General features: G+C 35.1%; 1 protein-coding gene across 1 annotated transcript; it reads right to left on the bottom strand.

Annotated features, from left to right (window-relative positions):
- Positions 1–1,314: 1,314 nt before the first annotated feature.
- LOC129358786 (uncharacterized) lies at positions 1,315–11,398 on the bottom strand. Its single transcript, XM_055027927.1, has 8 exons — positions 11,356–11,398; positions 8,329–8,354; positions 6,904–6,965; positions 5,637–5,954; positions 4,910–5,197; positions 3,005–3,118; positions 2,843–2,867; positions 1,315–2,639 (listed from the first exon to the last, which is right to left on the bottom strand). The coding sequence occupies exons 1-8, from the start codon at positions 11,356–11,358 to the stop codon at positions 2,591–2,593; spliced, it is 885 nt and encodes a 294-aa protein (XP_054883902.1). The 5' UTR covers positions 11,359–11,398; the 3' UTR covers positions 1,315–2,590.
- Positions 11,399–21,796: the final 10,398 nt, after the last annotated feature.

Genomic DNA, 21,796 nt, shown 5'->3' with positions numbered 1-21,796 from the left:
TGAAGTGCAACCAACCTGGTACTGCTCTGCTGCCCAAATGTAAACATGGGACAGAGACATGGACTGACAGCCTGTCACAATGGCTAATGAGAGAAATTCAAACACATAGCTGCGTTCCAAAGAAGCAAAATGTGCAAAAACATATGATGCAACCAGGAAGATGACAAAGAATAAGAAGTCATTGATATGATGACTATCCCTAACTTCTTGTTTCTGCTTCTCCAGTCTCTTCCCTGTACTCAAATGCTTTTATTTCTTTCCTACCATAACTCTGTGACATTATTACCAGATATTATGAACTATGCAGAACTCTTGGTCTTTGAGTTTGTAGTTTCAACCCACTAAAGATTACTATCAATGTTGTCCCTAATGCTAAGGAGGACAAAACTGCTAAGGTATTTTATGCACTACCTTTGTAAAATATTTCCACAGTTCACTCCAACCTTCTGCTAAAGAAGAGTTCGATCGGTTTTCTGAAGCTCTTTTGCTACATCTAGTGGCTTTTGTGTGTCATTGCAGCTCATGAAAGCTCACCCTTCTAAGGCAGATGACACCAAATAAAGTTCTCTTTATTTATGCATTTGAAGTGCATTTCTGTTCTGAAATAATCAAGATTCCTCAAGTCGTCTGTAGCCTGTTTTTTTAGACAATGCTAAAAAAAATTGCAGAGCTGCCTTTTTTTTTTTTAGCATTGTCCTGCCCTTAGCTCCATCTATCTCTGTCTCATTTCCTTTCCCTGACAGACGAAAGCGTTATATACTGTTTCAGAGTAGGCGTTTAGGGAAATTTTCAGTGTTTGGTTTCGCCTGTCCATAGCATTTTTCATCCAGACCATGAGCTTAACTTTGGTGTCATCTGATCAGAGCACCTTCTTCTGCATGTTTGCTGTGGAAGAAGGTACAATTGTATGCAGGATTTTTTGTGAACGTGTGTGTGTGTGTATGTCTGTGATCTTTCAAAAATGGTTTCTCTTTAGTCAATCTTCCATGCAAGGACGATTAGTAGCTATGTGCCACTTCCCATAAGTTTGCCACTTTTTCCTCCTTAACAATTTTAATTGCTTGTCCTGTTTACATATCCAGCTGAGCAGTAAATCTCTGCAGCTCTTCCCAGGTCAGACCATTTGCCTGCTTCTCTGTTGCTCTCCTTGTCCAGCCAGTTAGATTGGGCAGACAATAATGTCATGGCGAATTTGTGGCTGTGACATTATTTTTACTTTTTACATTTTTATATGATAGATTGAGCAGAAGACAATTAAATTTGGAAATTGTTTAATGACTCAACTCACTATAAAACTGCTCTGCGGCTTTTTCCCCAGCCCATCTGCTGCGTTTCTTGGTCATGATGCTGTTGGTTCACTGAAAGGCTGACTATATAATACTTGCACACTGCACATTTCACATTTTTATTTGCTTTTTAATGATGTAATATGTTCATTATGCTTCACAGTTACGCTCTAAATCGTCTAGTTTGGTTACATAAAAATCACAGATTTTTTTTAATTGTGGCACCACAGTAACCTCTTTAGTGTCAGAACGGTGTGCACAAATTTTCTCTCAAAATTCAAAATGATTTCAATAGACATATGCAAATGAAGTACATTTGTTTCCGCAGCACTATTAAAATTTAAATACATAGTTTATTTGTTTCATTGCAAATGTCAATACAAAAAAAATCTCATCACATATAAAAAAAAAAAAAAAACAGAAGTGTCCCTGCAGAGAACTGTGATGCACATTTTAGGGAAATGAAAGCAGCTTTTTGAGGCTGTCTGGTAATTCAGAGCACAGGGGAAAACCAGACAGCTCCTCTCCCTAAACTGTGTAAACAGAGTAAACATTACATTGTATATCATAAAAAAGAGAGACACAATAACTTAAACATCTCATGATAGTCCAACATTAATGGTTACTTTCTTTTACATAAAAACGGGAAGCCAAGAAAATCTCCAAGTTTGTTTAAAAAGAAAAAATATTGCACTTCACTGGAACTGGTACGATAACGTCAAAGTGCACATGACTGTGCAAACGAAATACTGACATCAAGCCGTGAACAGTTCCTTCAGGCTACTAGTCTTGCTGGTACAAGCACACCCTTTTTATAAATAAAAAACTCTTTTTTTTTTCTTTTTGTAGAATGATTTATAAAAGTATAAAATCTTCACTTAAGAGTTCTAGGACATCAGTACATTCAAAACCAGATCTGCAAATGTGAATGTAGAGCAGTCATTCCAGCAAAACACAGTGCAACAAAGGAGTCTTCATGAGGTTTGGTTTTACTTCTCGTCTTTGGTAGAGGTTTCCATTCGGCAATCTTTCGTATTGCACGCTGAGAACACAATGAACCACGCCTCGTCGGAAATGTCATTTCTTTGGAAAGTTAACCACTTTTGTTTGATGACGCACAGTTTTACCAGTTAAATGTAAATACTTCCTTCTGCTGTGAGAGCATACTGTCACTCCCTTGTGCGTCAAAGCCTCGGTGGGCATTCATTCACCGGCTTTAAGTCACATGTGCGTTTGACTCACAAATAGCTTAGGTCCCAAATTCCAGGACATTTGAGCTGCAGTTCAAATGTTCTTAAAGGTATTCATGATCCCATTGGCTCTCCACTTATATTATTTAGAACTACGACCTCCCTGGATGGTAGAAAATACAGCAGAAAGAAAAGGAAGGAAACAAAGAAACATTAGTAAACAGTGAGTCCCATCCTGGCTGGTAGTCAGATCATGTTGCAAATAATGTCATAAGCTTTTTGTCATTAGTATGTCCACTTTGGTACAATTGTTACATATGACCAAATAATTGTATTATGGGTGTATTCAAATAAACCAATACTCACTCAACATTGTTTGGTTCTACTGATCCTAGGGGGGAAAAAACAACAAAAAACAGTAGAACAAACAATGAGTTTCCTTTTTGGATATCATAGCGGATCAAAGAGGTGTATGTACAAATATGTGTTAAACTTTCAAGATTTCATGAGAAATACCTTTGTAAGTACCTGTTGTTCTGTTCCTCAAACACCGAATCAAAACCAGGCCAAGCACCAAAACCAAACAAACAGTTGCACCTATCACAGCAAAACCGAATTTGTTGGGAGGGACCTTAGAAGAACCTTCAGAATAAAACAAACAAATAAATATTAGAGTCTGAAATGTCTTCTGAAAAGACATCTTTAAGTCCAAGTCTGGAACTTTTCTCTTTTTTTTGGCGAATTAGTCAGTTTCCACAAAAAGAGAAAAACATTCCCAGTGTGGGGTTTTTTATGCAAAATATGTCCTGCTTCAAAACCCAAATGTAGGGAGCTTCTATGCTTTTATACAAAACGTAGTGGCAAAAGGAGAGCAGGCCCCCTAATGAAATTAGGAAAGAAAGGATGAGTAAATTGTTGGGTTTCTCTGTGGTGTATTTTTACAGTTACTGGTCTGATACTCTTTTATATTCAGTAATGGTTTTGTCAACACTGAACAGCAGAATCAGTTCTCTGAAAAACCTGTCCATACTGAACTAAAACAAGATCCAATCATGACCTAAACTAGGCTTGCATAAATAAGATCCTTTAGGAGAGAAAGTGTTTTTGACATAGATATCCTAGCTAATCATTTATCTCTATTTTTAAAGAAGAAGGCATATCTTCTCCCAGGTCTGTGATCTGAGAGATCAAAAAACGAACCAGCAGTTTAAACTCAACCAAACTTTAATAAAATGTATAAGATATCTTTCGGAAATCAGACAGAAAAATTGCATACAAAGATTCAGTCAGACCTGGTAGACATTCTGATTTCTCACAATAATATGGATTTAAGCCACACCGTAAGCTGCAAACAAACTGTTCTGAAATATTACTGCTCCACCTGCTAGCATAACTAATGACAGGTTTAACAGTTTCTGTTTTATGAGTCATACTTCCTAATTATGAGTTATTTCAGAGAATTTGCAGCAGAACTTGGAATCGCATTATATCTGATAGCACATTCCTGCGCTGACCAGAGCAGGAATGTGCGCACACAAACCAGAAAAAACATTATATTATTATGACAGATAATACTTAGTTAATCAATATAAGCCTCAATATCTGCTGACCAACATATTGCAATAAAAGAATAAGTGTAATCCCATATAGAAATAAAAGACAAAATGCAATCCCATTGTATTTCTATTGAAGATCCAATTACATCTGAAACTGAAGTGTACTGCATTTATCATGATTATCCAGCATGTTAAACACATATTTGAGCTCTTTTAAGAAAATTTTGTACACTTCAATAGTTTCACACGTTATTCGTTCAAAACAGCTCAAACTCAGTCAGATTGTTTGAAAGTTGTCTGTTGCATCTATCAAGAAATTGATGATTGCATTTTTGACTGGATTTACGTCAGATTGCTGGCCAACCCACTCAATCATATGAGTGTATTTAATCTAAACAAGTCCATTGTATCCACTTTAAGAGTTTTTGTCCATCTCGTCATTTTTTCCTATAGGATGTCCTGAGTTAGGCTCATTCTCATAGTGGCTGATGGTTGTTTTTCATACTCTTACGGAAGCAGTTTTGTCTTGGTAGGGTTGCATTTGTGCCAGACATTTAGTGGGGAAATATTTGCTGGTTTTAGTTTTTGTCTTCAAAGCTGAAATATTCTGTGTTGCATCTATTTAGCATTCTCCAACATAAATCTGTACATATTAGGTTTCACTGCTGAGACAGTCAAACTACCTCCTCCCAGTCCAAAAGAAGACGCCTTTCCAGTAAGATTGTGCTAAAACCTCCTACACATATTCCATAAAAAGTAAAGAAATGTACAGAGGAATTTTTATTGGCTACTCACTTCCTAAAAATTATCAAGTGACTAAAAGTGGAAGACAGGGTAGAGAAAAGAACTCACTGTCCTGTTTCAATTGAGGACTTACACACTGAGACGCTCTCTGAGGTGAACTGGTCCACGGAGCAGGATACCTTCACTTCATCAGCAACGCAGTTAAAATTTGCAGTGCTGGAGATGCTAACCAGTTCTTCTCTCGAATAACTTTCATCATTAAGGAGAATCTTCCACGTTTCCATGCTGATGTTTCCAGGAACATTCCACTTCATCCGTTTTCCTGGTAACCCATTGTGTGAGCGACATGTCACGTTACATTCTGATGGGATGCCACTTTCTTCTTTACACTTGACCGTCATTTCAGGCTTACTGAAGTAAGCTGCAAGAATGGCAGATGATGAAAATGTGAGTTTGTCAAACAAATTAAACCACAGCTTTTGTTTTCTTATGATAAATGTACATTAATTATGAGGATGAAATGTCACAAAATGAAACATTGGAAACACTGGCTTATGTTTTTATGTGAAATGTTTCATAGAGTTTGCATTCAAAGAAAAAAAGAAAAGAAAAAACACAAAAGAAGAGAAAATGAAAGGAAAAGAAAACAAACGCAAGTCCTCTTTAAAACAGACAATTCTCATTTCTCACATAAAAACACATTCCCTACTCCTTTCTAAAGGATAGACAGTAAAATAAAGGCTCAACTATTGTTCCAGGGGTCTGTAGATAACAGTTCACCCATCCTGACACCTGAATGAAACATAATTACATAAAATAAGCAACAGTTGGACAGACATTAATGTTAAAAACTTGCCTACCTGTGACATTAAGATACATCTGGATCTCGTGAGGATCTTCACCTTCAGCATCTTGACACCTATAATAACATTTGTATTCCCCACTGTCAGATAGGTTTAGGTTGTAGATGTGCATACATTTGTGGGTTTGATCCATTTCTGTGTTTGGAAGTATATTTAGAAGAGGTTTTGAAAAATGATATCCATTACAGAAAATGGCTTTTCCATCAACAACTTTTTGAAAGTACAGAAACTCCAGTGCGGATTCCTTTGCTACTGGGCAGTAGAAGGTGATGTTTCCTCCAACCTCCCCAACATACATAGCAGGAGGAGAATGTCCTGAAAAATGAAACAAACAAAAAAGGAAATTATTAAACTTTTTTTTCATAAAACCTCTGCATTTAAAATGATCTGAAAATGTTAAACAATAAAAAGCATTGTCCTGTGAGTAAGCCCTTCTTCATTAAGGTTTTGTGTGGGTGTGGGACATTTTGTCAAAGTTTTGATGACTAATTAGATTAATCTCAGTTGTTCTTAAGTTATTTCTTTTTTTTTTTTTTTTTTAATTCCTGTCCCGGCATTGTCCTCAAAAAGTGTTTCACAAGCTAAAGCTTCCTGAATGGCAAATTGACACATTGTGTCATATGAATGAAAGTTTAAGAGCCATTTTAGATATATATAAAAAAAAACATGATGCTTTTCTCTCTTTAAGACGGTTAAGACATGCTCAACACAGTGTGTTTACAACACCAGTTTAGTATTGAGACTTCGGTTTTGAAAAAAAAAACCCATTGAAGTCGAGCACACTAAACTTCAGCTTCTTCTTGACTAAATCATAGTGAACAAAATGTCTATTGTCACCAGCTGCAGATAGGATTTTTACTCATTAACTCCATAGACCTCACTTCTGCACCCGGTCTATAGTTTCTGTTTAAATATTTTCCCTTTGTACAAATCAACATGCTCCAACTTGTCTGCCACTATTTTGCTGGCACACATGAATTTTCCTACTGATGAAAACTAAAGGTTGCTTCTTTTTTACCTTATGAAATTTTTTAACCAAAGCACCATGACTGTGTCTAATTAGTTTTCCATTTCAATTTATTTTTGGGCTAATCTATTCAAATTATGTCTTTAAAATTATTAACCCTTTTCAACAGTTTTGGAAAACTCTTTACTTATTCATTAACATGTAGTGCTAGTTATTTTGAACTGCCAAGCAACATGTTTTATTTAGATATCCTGAATAAAAAAAATTAATGTCCTAGAGATTAATTAGAATACTCACCACCATCAGCTGATCTGAGTCTGATTATCATCACAGCTAGATGAAGCAGAAGACTTTGTTTTCTAGATATGTACAGAAAATAGACATATGTATTAAAACATTGTAAATATCAAAAGGTAACAAAAAAAATCACAGCTATATTACACGTAAAAATCCTCCCCGTTTTGCAAACGCAAAGACATACAATAGAAGCAGTGAGTCATATTCTTAGAGGTTTCAGATTGTTTCACTACAGGTAACAATGCAAAGTCGTAGTTGGTGAGGCATGAGACAAACACATTAGAACAAGTAATGCATGAATATTTAAAACCACTATTTACTCCCTTGGGACACGTGGGGACTTTTAGTTGTATGTAATGTTATGATTCAGTATCACAAATTTATTTAATGAGGTTTCCCATATAAATGATTTTTCGATGGCCTGTGTTTGAACAATCTGTCAATATTTATATTGAAGTGGAAATTTCTTGAGAGATGTATAACCTTTTTCCATGATGACATAACTTTTGTGTTATACCTTGGTGATAAAAAAGCTTTCATTGGGAAATAATTAACCAGCTGACTTAACTTACACAAGAGGCTTTTCACGACTTCTAACAGCTTTTCTTTGTGTGTTCAGTTCTTATTCTCATTATTATTCTCATTAACAATTCATTTTTGGACTTATTTGCATTGATGTCTTTTTATGTGTTTATTAATTTGCTTATTATTACTAACAAATGGTGCGGATTTAATTTTAACAGGCCAGTTGGAAATGTATTCTCATCCAAAAACTTTTTAAAATACTTTTTCCACTAACAAATGGAACAACATTTATTCACATTACAGCCTCCCTGCCAAAACACTAATCTATACCTGCACATAATCTCTATTTGATTTAAGCCAGGACTCTGGTTGACCCACTTCAGCATGTTCATAATGCTTCAAACTTGAAGATATGTGGTAAATTAAAAGTATGCTTTAAATCTGAATACACCTGGGGTATAAATAATTTTGTGCTTGGATAAAAAGTTAAATGAAGTCAGCACACTAGTGCTTGGAACATAGTAATCCACCAATTAGATGACAAATGCACTGTATTATTAGATTTTAAGCAAACTACAAAAATATTGTGGTAATGAAAAAAACAATTCTACCTAGCTTATTAATTCTAATGTTTTATCACCTCAGCACATCGACAGGACGTTACTATATATTTTCACATGAAGTGATATTTATAGTGGTTTTCTGATCAGACTCTATATTTGCTGTAAATCAGCACTGCGTGTGAGCTTTCATTTACCAGAAACTCTCACTTCTGCGATGACAAATAGCCATTAAAAGTGTTACACCAGAGATCACATTATTTATGATCATTAAGCAATTGTCTGTGTCCGCAATTACATAATCACAGTGACATATTGGTGGAATGTGAGGATGACTTACAGAAGCATGTGCCAAATCCTTGACGCCTGTTGAAACAAAAACACAAGTTAACACCGCAAGATGATGGATTATCTTCTGGTTACAAGCATTTACACAGGACAAGCTGAATCTGGTTATGAACAAACAGGTTGTGTTTGTCTTTGAGCTTTTACAAATTACAATTACTTGAAGTAATGCAAAAATAAATATTGGTTTTTTTCAGGTACATTTATATAGTGATCAGATAGTAACACAAATATATATATATATATATATATATATATATATATATATATATATATATATATATATATATATATATATATATATATATATATATATATATATATATATTTCTGAAATGTATGATTTATCTCTGATGATGCTTATGTGGGAAATTCTGGGATTTTTTGTCTTAGCTGAGCACAAGCCAGCATGTCTTCTGCAAACAACACCCAAAGGGAAATCCCTGGAGTACAGTTTGTTTGAAAGTGCAAAGCCAGAATTACTGGAAATACTTAAGCTGTTGACAACAGTTCAGTGACTCTATTTAATATGCCTATTTTGGCATCTTGCTTCTCTGAAGGAGAAGCAGTGATGTGATCAAGCCTGTAGTTACTTGATAAACTTTCAGTAGAGCTGGAATGTAAAACCGTTGAAGAGGAAATTAAATTTTTCTCCAGCATTTTTCTGGTAGGCACGTTAGCTCAGAAAATTCCCAGGCAGAAAGAAACCTCCTGTTTATTTAGGGTTTAGATTATAAAAACCTGAAGCAGTACAAAAAGATATAAAGTTGAAATCAATTGCTCCCTCTGACATGCATTGAGAACAGATCTTTGTCTAACCACTCTGCTCCAAATGCTTCAAAATACTTACTACACCTGGCATAACAATGCAAAGATAAGCTCCTCGCCTGCTAAACAGAAACCAAGATAAGAGGGAATTCCCAGGTGCGAGATAATTACTCGGTGGGCAGCGTACAATAAATTTAGTATTGGTATAATTGATACCAATTGGAATGTGATAGCAATATTTATATCTAAATATATAACAGGTAAAATTGTTTACATGATTTCACCATGCTAGATATCTAATGTAATTCCAATGTTCTGTCTCTAGGTAGTCCTGGCTATAATGAACACTTTGGTTTCTTTCCAAATTGTATCAATTGTTGCCTTTGTGTTCTCGGTTTTTGATTACACTTTTTATATGGTTTGGTTATTGATTCACACAACTAAGAAATCTTTTTACATGGGCTTTATGTCTAGAGAAAACTGTTTGTTTCAGAAGTTGGTTTCGTTGTGGTTAGAAAAAAATACCTTATGCATTACTTGGCTTTGCCTAGAGATGTTCTCATTAAAGCCATATGAGACTGTGGGTTAAGGCGTGGAGCATGGGCCATATCCGAAAAGGGAAAATGAAACATTGAAGTACTTAAGATGTGATGGCTTTTGTAATAACACACCCCTTGCATTTCTTTTATTTAAAGGAGGTCTAAAGATGCATGTTTTAACGTACAATACAAACTATTGGGATACTTCTTCAAGTTTGTAATGAATCAGTTATGTTCCTACTTTCAGAATTATTATACTTATTTACAATATAAAAAGAAATATTGTTTTTCAACGGGACAGTAGCCATTTCATTTCTTTGTATTGGAAAACTAACTGGGTATGCTGAGTAATCTAACCTAACTCTTATTAAGCTCACTAACTATAGTTGGCAAAACAACAAACCTAATAAGCATCCAAATCAACAATATGGATAGAATATCTCTGAGTCTAACATTAACTATTTGGTCTCAGTGTATTTTCACTGTCATGGCATTTAGTCTTATTTAATGTTGTGATTTTGCCTAATGTTATTTGAGCAATGTGTTTCATGCATTAACTTGCTCTGAAATCCCTCAGCATCATTTGTGCTATTCTAGCTTTTGTGGAATATGAAAGTCAGTAAAGCAAAGAAAGGGTCTTGATCAGTTTTTACCAATTTTGTAAAACACTTTTTTTTATCACCAATAATCTGAAAATATGCAGGTTGAAGATTTTTGAATTGTGCAAGGGTTATAACTAACATATTCTAGTCTGACTCCCTATTCTCTATTGATGAAAACTTTCTCCTCGAGTAAGAGATTACTTATATAAATGTTTAATCAGAGGATAAAGAGTAGAACTGAAGATGAACAAATTAACATAAAGTTTAGGTATAAAGCAATATAATTATACAGTTGATCAACTATCATGGTTTTAAATCTGATAGTACTATTTAAGATTGTGGCTAGTGATCCCTAATAAAGATTAGGCCTAATTAATCTAATGTGTAAGAGAATATGTTTATGACTTCTGCTTTTTTTTGTTACAGAGGAATGACATCATAATGAAACTGTCTGGGAATTTCCACATGGTGCAGGACGTCACCTTGTGCTGAACTGCTTCAGGGTTGACCCTGAAACTGAATCCCACTCAACTAATTCAGTTGAGTGTATTCATGTATTTTTAAGAGGCAGTCAAGCATTTCTAGATAAATGTAAACAGAACAGCAAAAAGTGCAACTTAGTGACTCTGGTGGTTAAAAGTAACAGACTCTACAGGAAATGATCATTAAAATGAGAGTTTATTCTCTCATGTTGAGCAAGTAAAGCTTCATATTAATCACCAACACACATGGATACACACACCGGAAAAGATGAGAAGACACCTTTTTTTTTCTTTTCTCGTGTGTCTTCATCATAATGCAAATCATTCTAGTACAGAAAGTCTGTCAACCATAAAAGCGGCACTTTAGATGGAAGTAGGAGACTGAATCAGGCACAAAATACATTTCTATCAGACTTAATATAAACAGCACAGCTGAAAGATAATCTCTATATCTCCAACAGCTGCCAGTCCGACATGACGTATTTGTTTACAAAGAACTTTATGTTCCAGACTTCCTGTCTTACATCAACATGGAAGGAAGTAATAGTCCTTATCACTAAACACACTTTGTGAGATGCAAAATTAATAAAAGTTTCTCACATTCATTTCAGAGAAGAGAAGACAGACTTACCATGATTTGATCTTGTCTTGTTCGCTGCCTGCCGACGGTCTGTGTGAAGACTGACTCTTCTTCCTTTTATAACATAGCAGGGCGGGGTCAAAAGCTGACTGCTTCCTTTTTGTTGACATATTAACACTATACACATGTTGGAAAGGTTCTGATTTAGTTAGAAATGTGACAATGAATAGGTTTCTCTAGAAGGAATTAGCTATATTTTGAAAAAGATTGTCTATTAGAATAAAGTGTATCTCAATATCTGTATCTGCTTCACTTGCAACAAAGTTCATTGAAGTGAAAAAGATAGTTGAATTAACGCTTTATCAGACTGTGCAATCTTCTCTTTGGCAAAACCACCTTTTCAGTAAACCAGAAAATGAAAATCCAATAAGCCAGAAAATGTTTCTTATACTTTTAACATGCAATAAAATTTGAATTTACTGAAATATTTTTTTTTAAGATTCTTTACATAATCTGACTGTCGTTTATAAATAAACAACATATAATGTTGTCTATTGTTGCGATATTTTCAACAAACATTTCCAATCTTATTTGAAATGTTGAAATAACAACTCGACTCTCAGGGAAGATGAATCTGTGCTTATAAGAATTTGCTTATAAGCAATTTATAAGCAAATTCTTATAATTTGCTAATTATAAGCAGCTGATTAACAGAGATTAATGAGCTGTAATCTCAGTTGATTACAGTTGATCAACCGTAATTAACTGAGAGCTAATTGTAACTCTCAGTTGCAGTAATCAGAAAAACACTTGTTTACACCTCTTGAACATTTTATTAAGTTACACACAAGCTTACTTGTATTTTCTTGAAATTTTATGTGATAAATCAAAACAATGCACCACATAATTTTAAGGACTGAGAAAGCAAAACATGATTATTGCATTGCTTTATGATTAAAGACATGAAAACTGTGGCATGCATTTATATTCAGCTGTAATAATCTTAAATAAAATTCATTGCCATTTTTTCAGATGTCACCTTGCTCCAACAGTTATTTCACCTTTATGTAATTTAATTTTAGCTATTCTGTGAAGCCTGGAGAGGTTTGTTACAGCGCTTTAGTAAGAGTGCAGTTCTAATGGAGACCCACCAAACCATTTATGTCCATCTAAACTGAGAAGCCAGCAAAAAGACACATCATTAAAGCAGATGGGAGGCTCATCATAATGCTGGATGAGCCGTAAGTATCCAAAGCTTAGGTGGGATAGTCTGTCGACTTTAAAACTATTTAAACAAACTTTAAATAGTTTTTTGACTATTTGTGCACTTCAACAAGTCATTGTCAAAGCCTTATAAGAGGTCATCTTGGAGTTCGCTACAGACTGTCTAGGGAACAAAGCAAAACTTTGATCAGACAAGACAACAAAAAGGATCTTTCTTTTTGGTCTGTATGCAAACCACCATGTGTGATGGAAATCTAACTTTGGGAAATTAACCTGAAAACACCATCACCAAAGTTAAATATGTTTCCAGCCACACTGTGTTGTGGGGAGGATTTTCTTCTGCAGTGTTACATAAGTTGGCCTGAACCACTAAAACTGAAGTGGAGACTAGAGTGATGATTCACCATTCAGCAAGACAGTAATATTTAACGATCAGCCTGAACTACTATGAAAGGATTTACATTAAAAAAAAAAACATTCATGCATTAGAACAGATCAGTCAAAGTTCAGGCCTAAATCAAATTGAGAATCTGAAACTAGATAAAATATAAGTAGTATTTTTTAGACGTTACCAATAATATCTGTTTGTGCTTAATCTATTTTGCACAGAAACATTGTTTTTATTTTTAAAGTTGCGTAAATAGTTACAACTGGGATTCTGCAAAGTTCTGACTCCAGAGAGGAGAATATAAATTGCTTGTTTTTATTACACTTAAAATAACTTTCCATGTATTATTTCCCTCTTGCTTCATAATTTTTCCTGATAGTCCTAACACACAATGCAATGAGTTTTGTGACAGTAGCACAAAAATGGTTCAAGAAGATTTACAAGGCATTACATCTCAAACCTTATCGGTGTATTTATTATAAGACTAAATACTTAACTTTCACTTGCTTTATGCTTCCAGAAAGTGAAGGGGATTCTTCCAGTTGATGGTAAATCCTTAAACATTAGGGATGTGTGATTTAGTGTGTGTGTGTGGGGGTGTGTGTGCGTGAAACAGTGTGTAATTGTGTGATGTATTCCCTGAACTTTCGCCTTTACCGCCAGACTGGGATGCCTTTGACATTTACCTCAGTGGTTGAGCAGAAATACTAGATCCTCCCTCAGCTGCCCTGTCATAACTGACCTGTCATAAACCACAGAGTTTCATATTCAGGTCTTGTTCTTTGGTGATTTCTGTGCCATTGAAGAACTTACAACTGTCTTTTATGCAGCTTGCGGTTCTCCACCACCTTTTGTAAAGGGGGTACTTATGTTTAAGTTTGGTCCCCCATATTTAGCTCTGTAGGAATCTTATTGACCCATCTTAGTGTTTTCTTTTCTATTCCAAATTTCCTGTTGGACTAAGGAGGCAAAGGCTTGTCAGCACAAGGGGATTGCCTTGGGATGAGTAGTCACTCTCCTACAGGACCAAGTTGCTGCAGACAAACTTCCCGCAAGGAGTCACATGACCTTTCCAGCACTACTTTGTTTTCTGAAAACATCAGAATGAAGAAACAAGGAATTCCAGGGATTTTCCATAAATGAAAACTCTCTCCAGCACTCCCTGATGGAGAGTAATGGTATTCCTGATATCTCCAACAGCCTGATAACGTAAAAACATCGGAAACCCCTTTTTTTTCTCTTTAGATTATGCAATTCGTCATAAATGAATAAGAAATTTTGCATCCCTGACATTTATGCAGTTTCAAAACAACAACAAGATGACAGTGAGGGATAGCAGGTGAGGTCCTTTTGCTGCCTGCCTAGAGTCACACAATACTTCAAATGCAAGAAATGCATCTATCAGTTTCGCCTGGGTCACTACATACAAGAGGAAGAATTCATCTTAAACAAAATGTTGATGTGTCTCAAGATGGTCATGCAAACCAGCCCTCAATGTAATACAGAGAGGGCTCTGTTACCTTTGGACTTTAAGTACTATATTAAATAAGGGACAGTTAAAATCCAGGGTGAAAGTTAATGGGAAACTGTTTGCAAATGAAACATACCTTGCACAACATTTCTAAGGAGGATTAAATCAATGTTACTAAAACATATTCTGGTGATCATGTTTCTAATACAATGGCTCAGCAAATAGAAAGTAGAGAACTACAGACAGTGTGTGGGTGGAAAGGTCTGATTACATTTACTGTACTTGTACAAGGAAATAGATTCTCACCTTTGAGGAGGGTTTTTTTTGTAGTTGTTTAATTAAGCCCAAAGCCACTGTTCATTTTGTTTTAGTAATGTCCCTAAAATTAAAACCAGGGTTTAGGTGGAGTTTAAAGAAGCACTTGTTGGGGAGGAGGGGTGGAAGCTGCAAGTTCCCTTTTCTAAAACTACAGACACAGTAAATTCAGTAAATTCAATCTGCATGTGGACTTTTCCTACCTTTTATTTAAGATAGGAAACAGCCTTGAAATGCCCTTTAACAATATGTGTGTTTGTCCATTTTTCTTTTCAGAGCACAAATTGAACTTGCTTGCTGGTATAGGCAACATTCACATATGGAGGGATATGATGTTACTACATATCAGTAACTTAGTAAACTGGAGTTGGCTACACAGGCAAATGCATCTCTGTGTTAATGGTGAAATATTCATCTTTTGAGAACTGAAACTGAGTTTATTTTCTATGGAACTTTTTTGTGTACAGCTCAGCACATCCTTCGCATGAGTTTAAAAATAAAATAAACATTTTATTGCACTGACATAATCTAACACTGGACAGATTAGACACAGAAACTTTTAAGTAATTTACTCATTGGGGGTCATGCAGGGATCCAGAAATAAATATTTATAAAAAAAGTGACTGGTGACACAAATAATGGAAGCCAAAGAGTAAATCAAATAAGTGTTGCCTTTTAAAAGCTGATAAAAGTGTCTAGGATGAACACATGTAATAAGTAGTCCATAACATTTTGATTCAAGTGGTTATAAAGATGGATAAAATTAATTTCAACAACCTTATCTATTTCTTTGTTAAGATTAAATCGTGTTCTGTCCAGCCAAACAGAATGGTGAGTCTTTACCAAACCTTACAGCAGGGTTCACTGTAAGGTTTGATATAGACCGCATGTGAGGTGCATGTAGACACGTTATAGCTGCTATGCCAGGGAAGAAACCAAAGGTGCAGGGGAAGCCAGGGGACACCAACAATAGCGGAAAACTGAAAAGAAATGTTTATCTTGTCATTTTGCATGTTGAGGAAGACGGCAAGGGATAGATGACAGAAAACTAAAGTTAGTTTCTGTCCTGTCACCATGAATGTGAACATGTCAATTTTTCTAGAAGTACAGAGACTTTTACTTGTACTTCAGCTGATCAATCGAGGCTCATCAACTAAGTATTTTGGCAACAATTACCCCAGGTGTATCTGACATGAAACAATGAGTGATGCATGTGGAAAGCCCCACATGTCCTCTGTTGATTATGGTTGAAGATCATAGATGCATTGGACTCTTGCAAAGGCCCACAGGTATCTATATCCAACAGACCAATAATATAAAGCCTGATTTTCACTGGTGTTTTAAGAACAGAACATAAAATGGCTCACTATATGCAAAATTAACTGCCTTGAGTATAGTACATGATGCTTTGTCCTAGGTTGTTGGTAATCAAATGTAAAACAGAGAACAAACACTTATTAGCCATCATTAAGTCAATAATTAATTGCTTTGTACCACACATAGTGAATCAGGTGATCACGTGGCAGCAGATCAGTATATTTAGACGTTTGCACATCTCGACAACTTGATGAAATTCAAACAAAGCATCGTAAGGGTGAAGAAAGGAGATGTAAGGGACTTTGACTGTGATTTGATTGTTGGTGCCAGACAGTGTGGTCTGAGTAATACTCTGAAGTTTTTGTGTACAGGACTGCAGAGAGTTGTCCCAGCAGACACTGCTCTGTTTAGGAAAACTGCAACAAACCTCACTCCCTATCAGCAACCAAATAACAATCCAAAATTGTGGTAGAGTGTGTTGATGTAATGCGTAGCTGCATGTGAAGAGGTCCTGAAGAGGGTTAAGAGAAAATATATTTTTATTGTATACAAGACTTGTTCTGATTAAAGACTATAAAACTTCTCAAGCTGCTCCATTAAATTTTATAAACTGATGTCATCATTAAATTTTATAAACTGATGTCATCAGACCAAAAATCCAACTAATCCGACCAAGATTTCTGTTCTAAGCTAGAAAAATACTGAACTGCTGCTGAGACTATGCATTGTGTATTACTGCTTTAATTTGATGTTTTATCAGTTTATTATCCATCCATCCATCCATCCATCCATCCATCCATCCATCCATCCATCCATCCATCCATCCATCCATCCATCCATCCATCCATCCATCCATCCATCCATCCATCCATCCATCCATCCATCCATCCATCCATCCATCCATCCATCCATCCATCAATCCATCAACCAATAAATCATCTTACAAAATTGATGTTGACCAAACTGTTATGGATTGTGTGATCATAAAATGTTTACTTGCATCAAGGTAAATACATTATTGTACAAAAATGAATTGTGATTGTTTTGTTTTTTTACTGAAAAGAAAAAGAAAGCAAATAACCAATGCTGATCAACAAGATTCAGTTCTTCTACCTTTTTCCACATTATTCTCTGGAAATGAAAGTGATATTAAATTAACTACTTTTCTATTTGGTTAGACGAATGTTTGAATCCAATACAGCTTCAAACAAATACATCCTCTATTCACTATTTCTAATTTGTTCTAGAATAGAATGGAATATGTAATTGCAGGATTAAGGCATGTAGGTTTGTAAAAGAAAATAAGTATTTAAAAACAAAAAAACTTGAAACTAATACATTGTGTAGCAAGGACAAGACTATCACATTAAAATACTGCGTAGTGATCAGAATAGAATTTAAAATGTGCTACATGTGCATATTTATGCACTGAATGACAACATATGTGATGAATAAAAACTACAAATAACAGAGATGTCCAATGACAGAAATGCAGGGATCAATAAAACAGTTATTTATTAGAAGTTATAGAGTCACATGAATTATCTGTCTGTAGATGTTTCAATTGAGGAATCTTTTACCTATTTATGACGGCGTTAACTTTGTCCTTTTTGCTGTGCATATTCTGTAAACTCTGTGTTCTGCTGTCAGTCTTGGCCTGCATTCTCTTGCAAAAGAGATCTTTAATCTCAATGAGATTTTCCTGGTGAAATAAAGGTTAAGGATAAGAAGAACAGCTCCTGGAAGGAAGGATCTGCTATGACCTTTCTTTGTGCACTTAGGGTGCAGCGGTCTGTCACAGAAGGAGCTCCCCAGTTCATTAATTGCTTCATACCATGTTCTCCTGCAGAGATATTGGTCATATCAAATCCCATGTCTAATCAGCCATATGCAAGCTACCTCTTTCCCCTTTTCAATGAAGTGTTTCATTTCCTCTGTGAGGCATATCTGCCGTGTTGGCACTTTCCAGTGAACCATGAATATGAGTTGCTTGTTGACAACTTTGTTTTTTAAAGGCCAGGGTATTCCAAATAACCACAACATCCTGCTCAGATGGATTGTGTTACAGTTGAATCTGAATTAATAAAAAAAAAGGCAGCTTAATGAAATTATAATTAAGAAAAGCAGCTAAAGGTCATGCCAAAGCATGACCTTAAAAGTTAAAGTTAATAAATTGCCTATTAAAAGTTGGTCGATCTTAACTCAGATGTCAGAATGTAAATAACTCTCTCACAAGCGAGTGTTACTTTAACTTTTGTCTCTTGACAGAACTACAGATACATTCCATATAATTTGTGGTGCTGTCTGACTTGCCACAAGACACTCTCAAGTATTGTGAAACTTTATTTTATTTTATTTTTTACTTATTATTGTTCTTATCATCATCATATCAATGACTCTTGATTTCCACAACTCATTGTCTTTATTTATCAAGGAGTTTTCATGGGTGACATATCACATTTTACATAATATTAAAGAAATAAACAGCAATGGCCAATAAAACAAACATAAAATTTGGGTGCAAAGCAAATATGGATTAGTTATAAAGATCTACAGTAAACACATGTGACATTTGAAGGTATGAGGAAACACCTTGTTTAATAAAGTATTTTAACTGCAGAAGGGGATTTTACTAATATGTGTGAGTAAAATCACACGTGTGACTAAACAAGCACATGAAAATCACTAAAAACCTTTAGACCTGATTGTCATCATGATTAATTAGTTCCAGCAAATTGCATTGGTAATAATGAGAAGGCACTGAAGACAGGCATTATTATAAACTGCTTTCAATATCTTGAAAAGAATATTATGATTAATATACAAACCAAAAAAAAAGACAGCTAATATATAATAAGTTGCTTACTCGATGTAATAGTATAGAAAAAAATAAATGGGTAAAGCAAAAATGACAACCTTAACAAAGACACAACATCAAGGGTTTTTATTGCCTGCAGGTATGCTTGGAGGTTGTTCACCAGGTGAGAGCCATATGAAAAATATCAAACCAATAGATCTAAAGCAGATGCTTCAGAATTATAGAAATGTGAGTTGTTTTTCATCAAAAAACAACTCCAATTTTATGGATGACAAATAATACATTTCAAGATATGTGCCTAATTATTCATATCACATAAAAGGAGTAAATAAATACTCGGTGTAGATAGCACAGATTTATTACCCAAAGTTAAATAATTGCATACAGATTACAATGGACTGTTCTCATGGAGCTCTGTGGTTAAGTTTGCGGTTTATATTAACGTCTGTCTTTGGTTGGTATTGCCATTTGACCCCTTGTGACCTAATCTCACTTCCTCATTTGATGTGCAATTTAAGTCAGAGCCTGCGTCATAACGCCAGCCTACTGGTGCAGGAAGTTCAGTGAAGACTTTTGAGCCGTAAGTAAACATGGTGGAGTGGATTTGCCCACTGATATGAAACGTCCACAAAGAATGATCACATCCTGAAACAGAAAATAACAGACTACTATGAAACATGCACATTACTCCCACTGCCAGACAGTCAAACAGTGTTAAGAGTGTGAAGCTGATACACATGCATGGTCATTTAATTCATGTTAAATAAACCAGAGGTGAGCAACATATATGTATCTGTTAACCATCTCTAAGGCAGGCATGTGAAACTACTTTTCATTTCTGGCAACATCAAGATCTTGAATGTCCTAAAAAGAGCCAGTTGTGGCAGAATCTATTGATAAAACTACCCTTTAGCACACACATAAATGAATAACAGTCTCTGCATTTAATGAGAGGGCATTGAGTTGCCTTTAAAAGAAGAAAAAAAAAAAGATGGACTTCAACACCATATTTATTTTAAATAATGTCATTTTATGTGATGATTTTATGAATGAGTCTTCTCTAGTGAATGATGCTGAGGATTAGCACACATTTGGTCAGATTGTTAGGTATCATCAATTTAAGATAATTTTCTAATTTATGTTGCTACTGAAAACCAGTAGCAACATAAATTAGAACATACTATAAATAAGAACTACTAAATCAGTAGAGTATATGAAGTGCTTCAGGCTAAAACATCACTGACCTGAGCAATAAAATTTGTTTCAGAGCTTCACTTTGAAATAAATATGACATTCAGCAGTTGTCTGAGGCTGACATACAAGTGGTAGCATAAAAGATTCTGTAGCCAGCAGCTTGGTGACAAGTGAGATATGGCAAGTTAAGAAATTATTTAAATTAATGTGTTTTAACTGCAAACTAAGCTGAATCAGACATTCCAGAACAGCTTCAAGAATTACTAATGACATTCAGGGTCTTTTTCTATCACAGTATACCTGGAAACAGAATTGAGCTGGATTTTTTGAGTCAGTAGCCATTTATATCCCTCTTTTTTCAAATGCTAATCAGCAGGATATCATTAAATGAACAAAATGAATTGTGGCCTTTTGCAGCTCTTTCTGTTTGTTGAACACATAAATAACTTATTGCAAATATAGTAGTTTACGATTGGCTGGTGCCTTGAGATGGTGACTTACTCAGTTTCTATTGTCACTGTTAACTGATTAACTTGATACACCCTTTGTGGCCTTTATTCTACTCTAGCTTGACAGGAGAAGAGCAGAGCGAAAAGAGGAAGACATGCAGCAAGTGGCCCAGGGCCTGGAATCAAACCAGGGACAACTGCATTAAGATCTGTGCACCTGTTCTACCACTGAGCCATCTGGTGCCTCACTTGATTCTTTTTATGAGGACATGCATTTTATGTAACCAGAGTGAGCAATCTGCAGCATAGTGGTAATGCATCCTTTACATTATGTACAAAAGATATTAAGAGTACAGTTTTTGTTTGATTTCAGTGAATTCAGAAACATTAGTCACTCAGCCACATGTGGTTAGAATCTAAAGTCTATTATAGGTCACATCAACAGATCGGGTACAGATGAGGGAAAAACCCACTGTATTTGCCTTTTTTACTTTCTTATTAGTAAAACTCATAATATTGCTGGGAATCAAAATTTGCATCCATGTTTGGATGCCAACATATCACCAAATATGATTGATAACTTATTATTAAAATTAGTTTCTTTAGTTGAATTGGGACACTATTCTAGTTTCCTTGAATCATTAGCCAAACTTATCAGTTTCTTATGAAGGAGGAAATTCAAGGTTGAAAAGAACACATACATTTCTGGGAAAGTAACTTGTGAAGAAATTTAAGGCATAACAAACAAAATAATAATAATAATAATAATAATAATAATAATAATAATAATAATAATAATAATAGTTTGTCCATCTCAGAGAGCAATCCTTAATTTATCTTCCAAACATAATCTGCCAAGACATTATTGTCCACTAAAACTGACAGGGCTGAACTAGAAGAACATTAAAAAGCCCCATAGTAACTCCAGAGGAGTTGCACATCCTGGATTTAGAAGGGAAAATCTTTTGATATGATACCTGTAAATTAAGTACTTCCTAAATCTGACCTTCACAGAGGAAGAAATAATCTATTATTGAAAGAAAGACATGTTCAAAGTTACTAAAAAGATAATAGCATTAAAAGGAAGTCTAGAATATTGTCCGTGCTACTAAAATAAATTGCTCGGACTGCACCCGCAGGTCACGACCAGTAAATGAAAAGAAAAAAAAGGAAAAACAAACCGAAAACGTGCAAGCAGAAAAAGCTCGTATCCTCAGCTGCGCACCCACCCTACGTAAAGGATGTTAGTGAATTTGCTTAGTGTCACGTGGTACAACGTGTCGTAGTTGCTACCTAGCAACCACGCTCGCATTGAG

Source organism: Poeciliopsis prolifica, unplaced genomic scaffold, assembly GCF_027474105.1.
Source record: "Poeciliopsis prolifica strain line A6 unplaced genomic scaffold, Auburn_PproV2 SCAFFOLD004, whole genome shotgun sequence".
Taxonomy (NCBI): Eukaryota; Metazoa; Chordata; class Actinopteri; order Cyprinodontiformes; family Poeciliidae; genus Poeciliopsis; species Poeciliopsis prolifica.
This window is presented reverse-complemented; position numbering and strand designations above follow the sequence as displayed.

Excerpts from the sequence above, each read along its gene's own strand:
- LOC129358786 (XM_055027927.1), bottom strand. Across the intron at positions 6,966-8,328 it reads AGGATTTGGCACATGCTTCT|AAAACAAAGTCTTCTGCTTC; the intron begins GTAAGTCATCCT and ends GTACATATCTAG. Across the intron at positions 5,955-6,903 it reads ACTCAGATCAGCTGATGGTG|GACATTCTCCTCCTGCTATG; the intron begins GTGAGTATTCTA and ends TTCATTTTTCAG.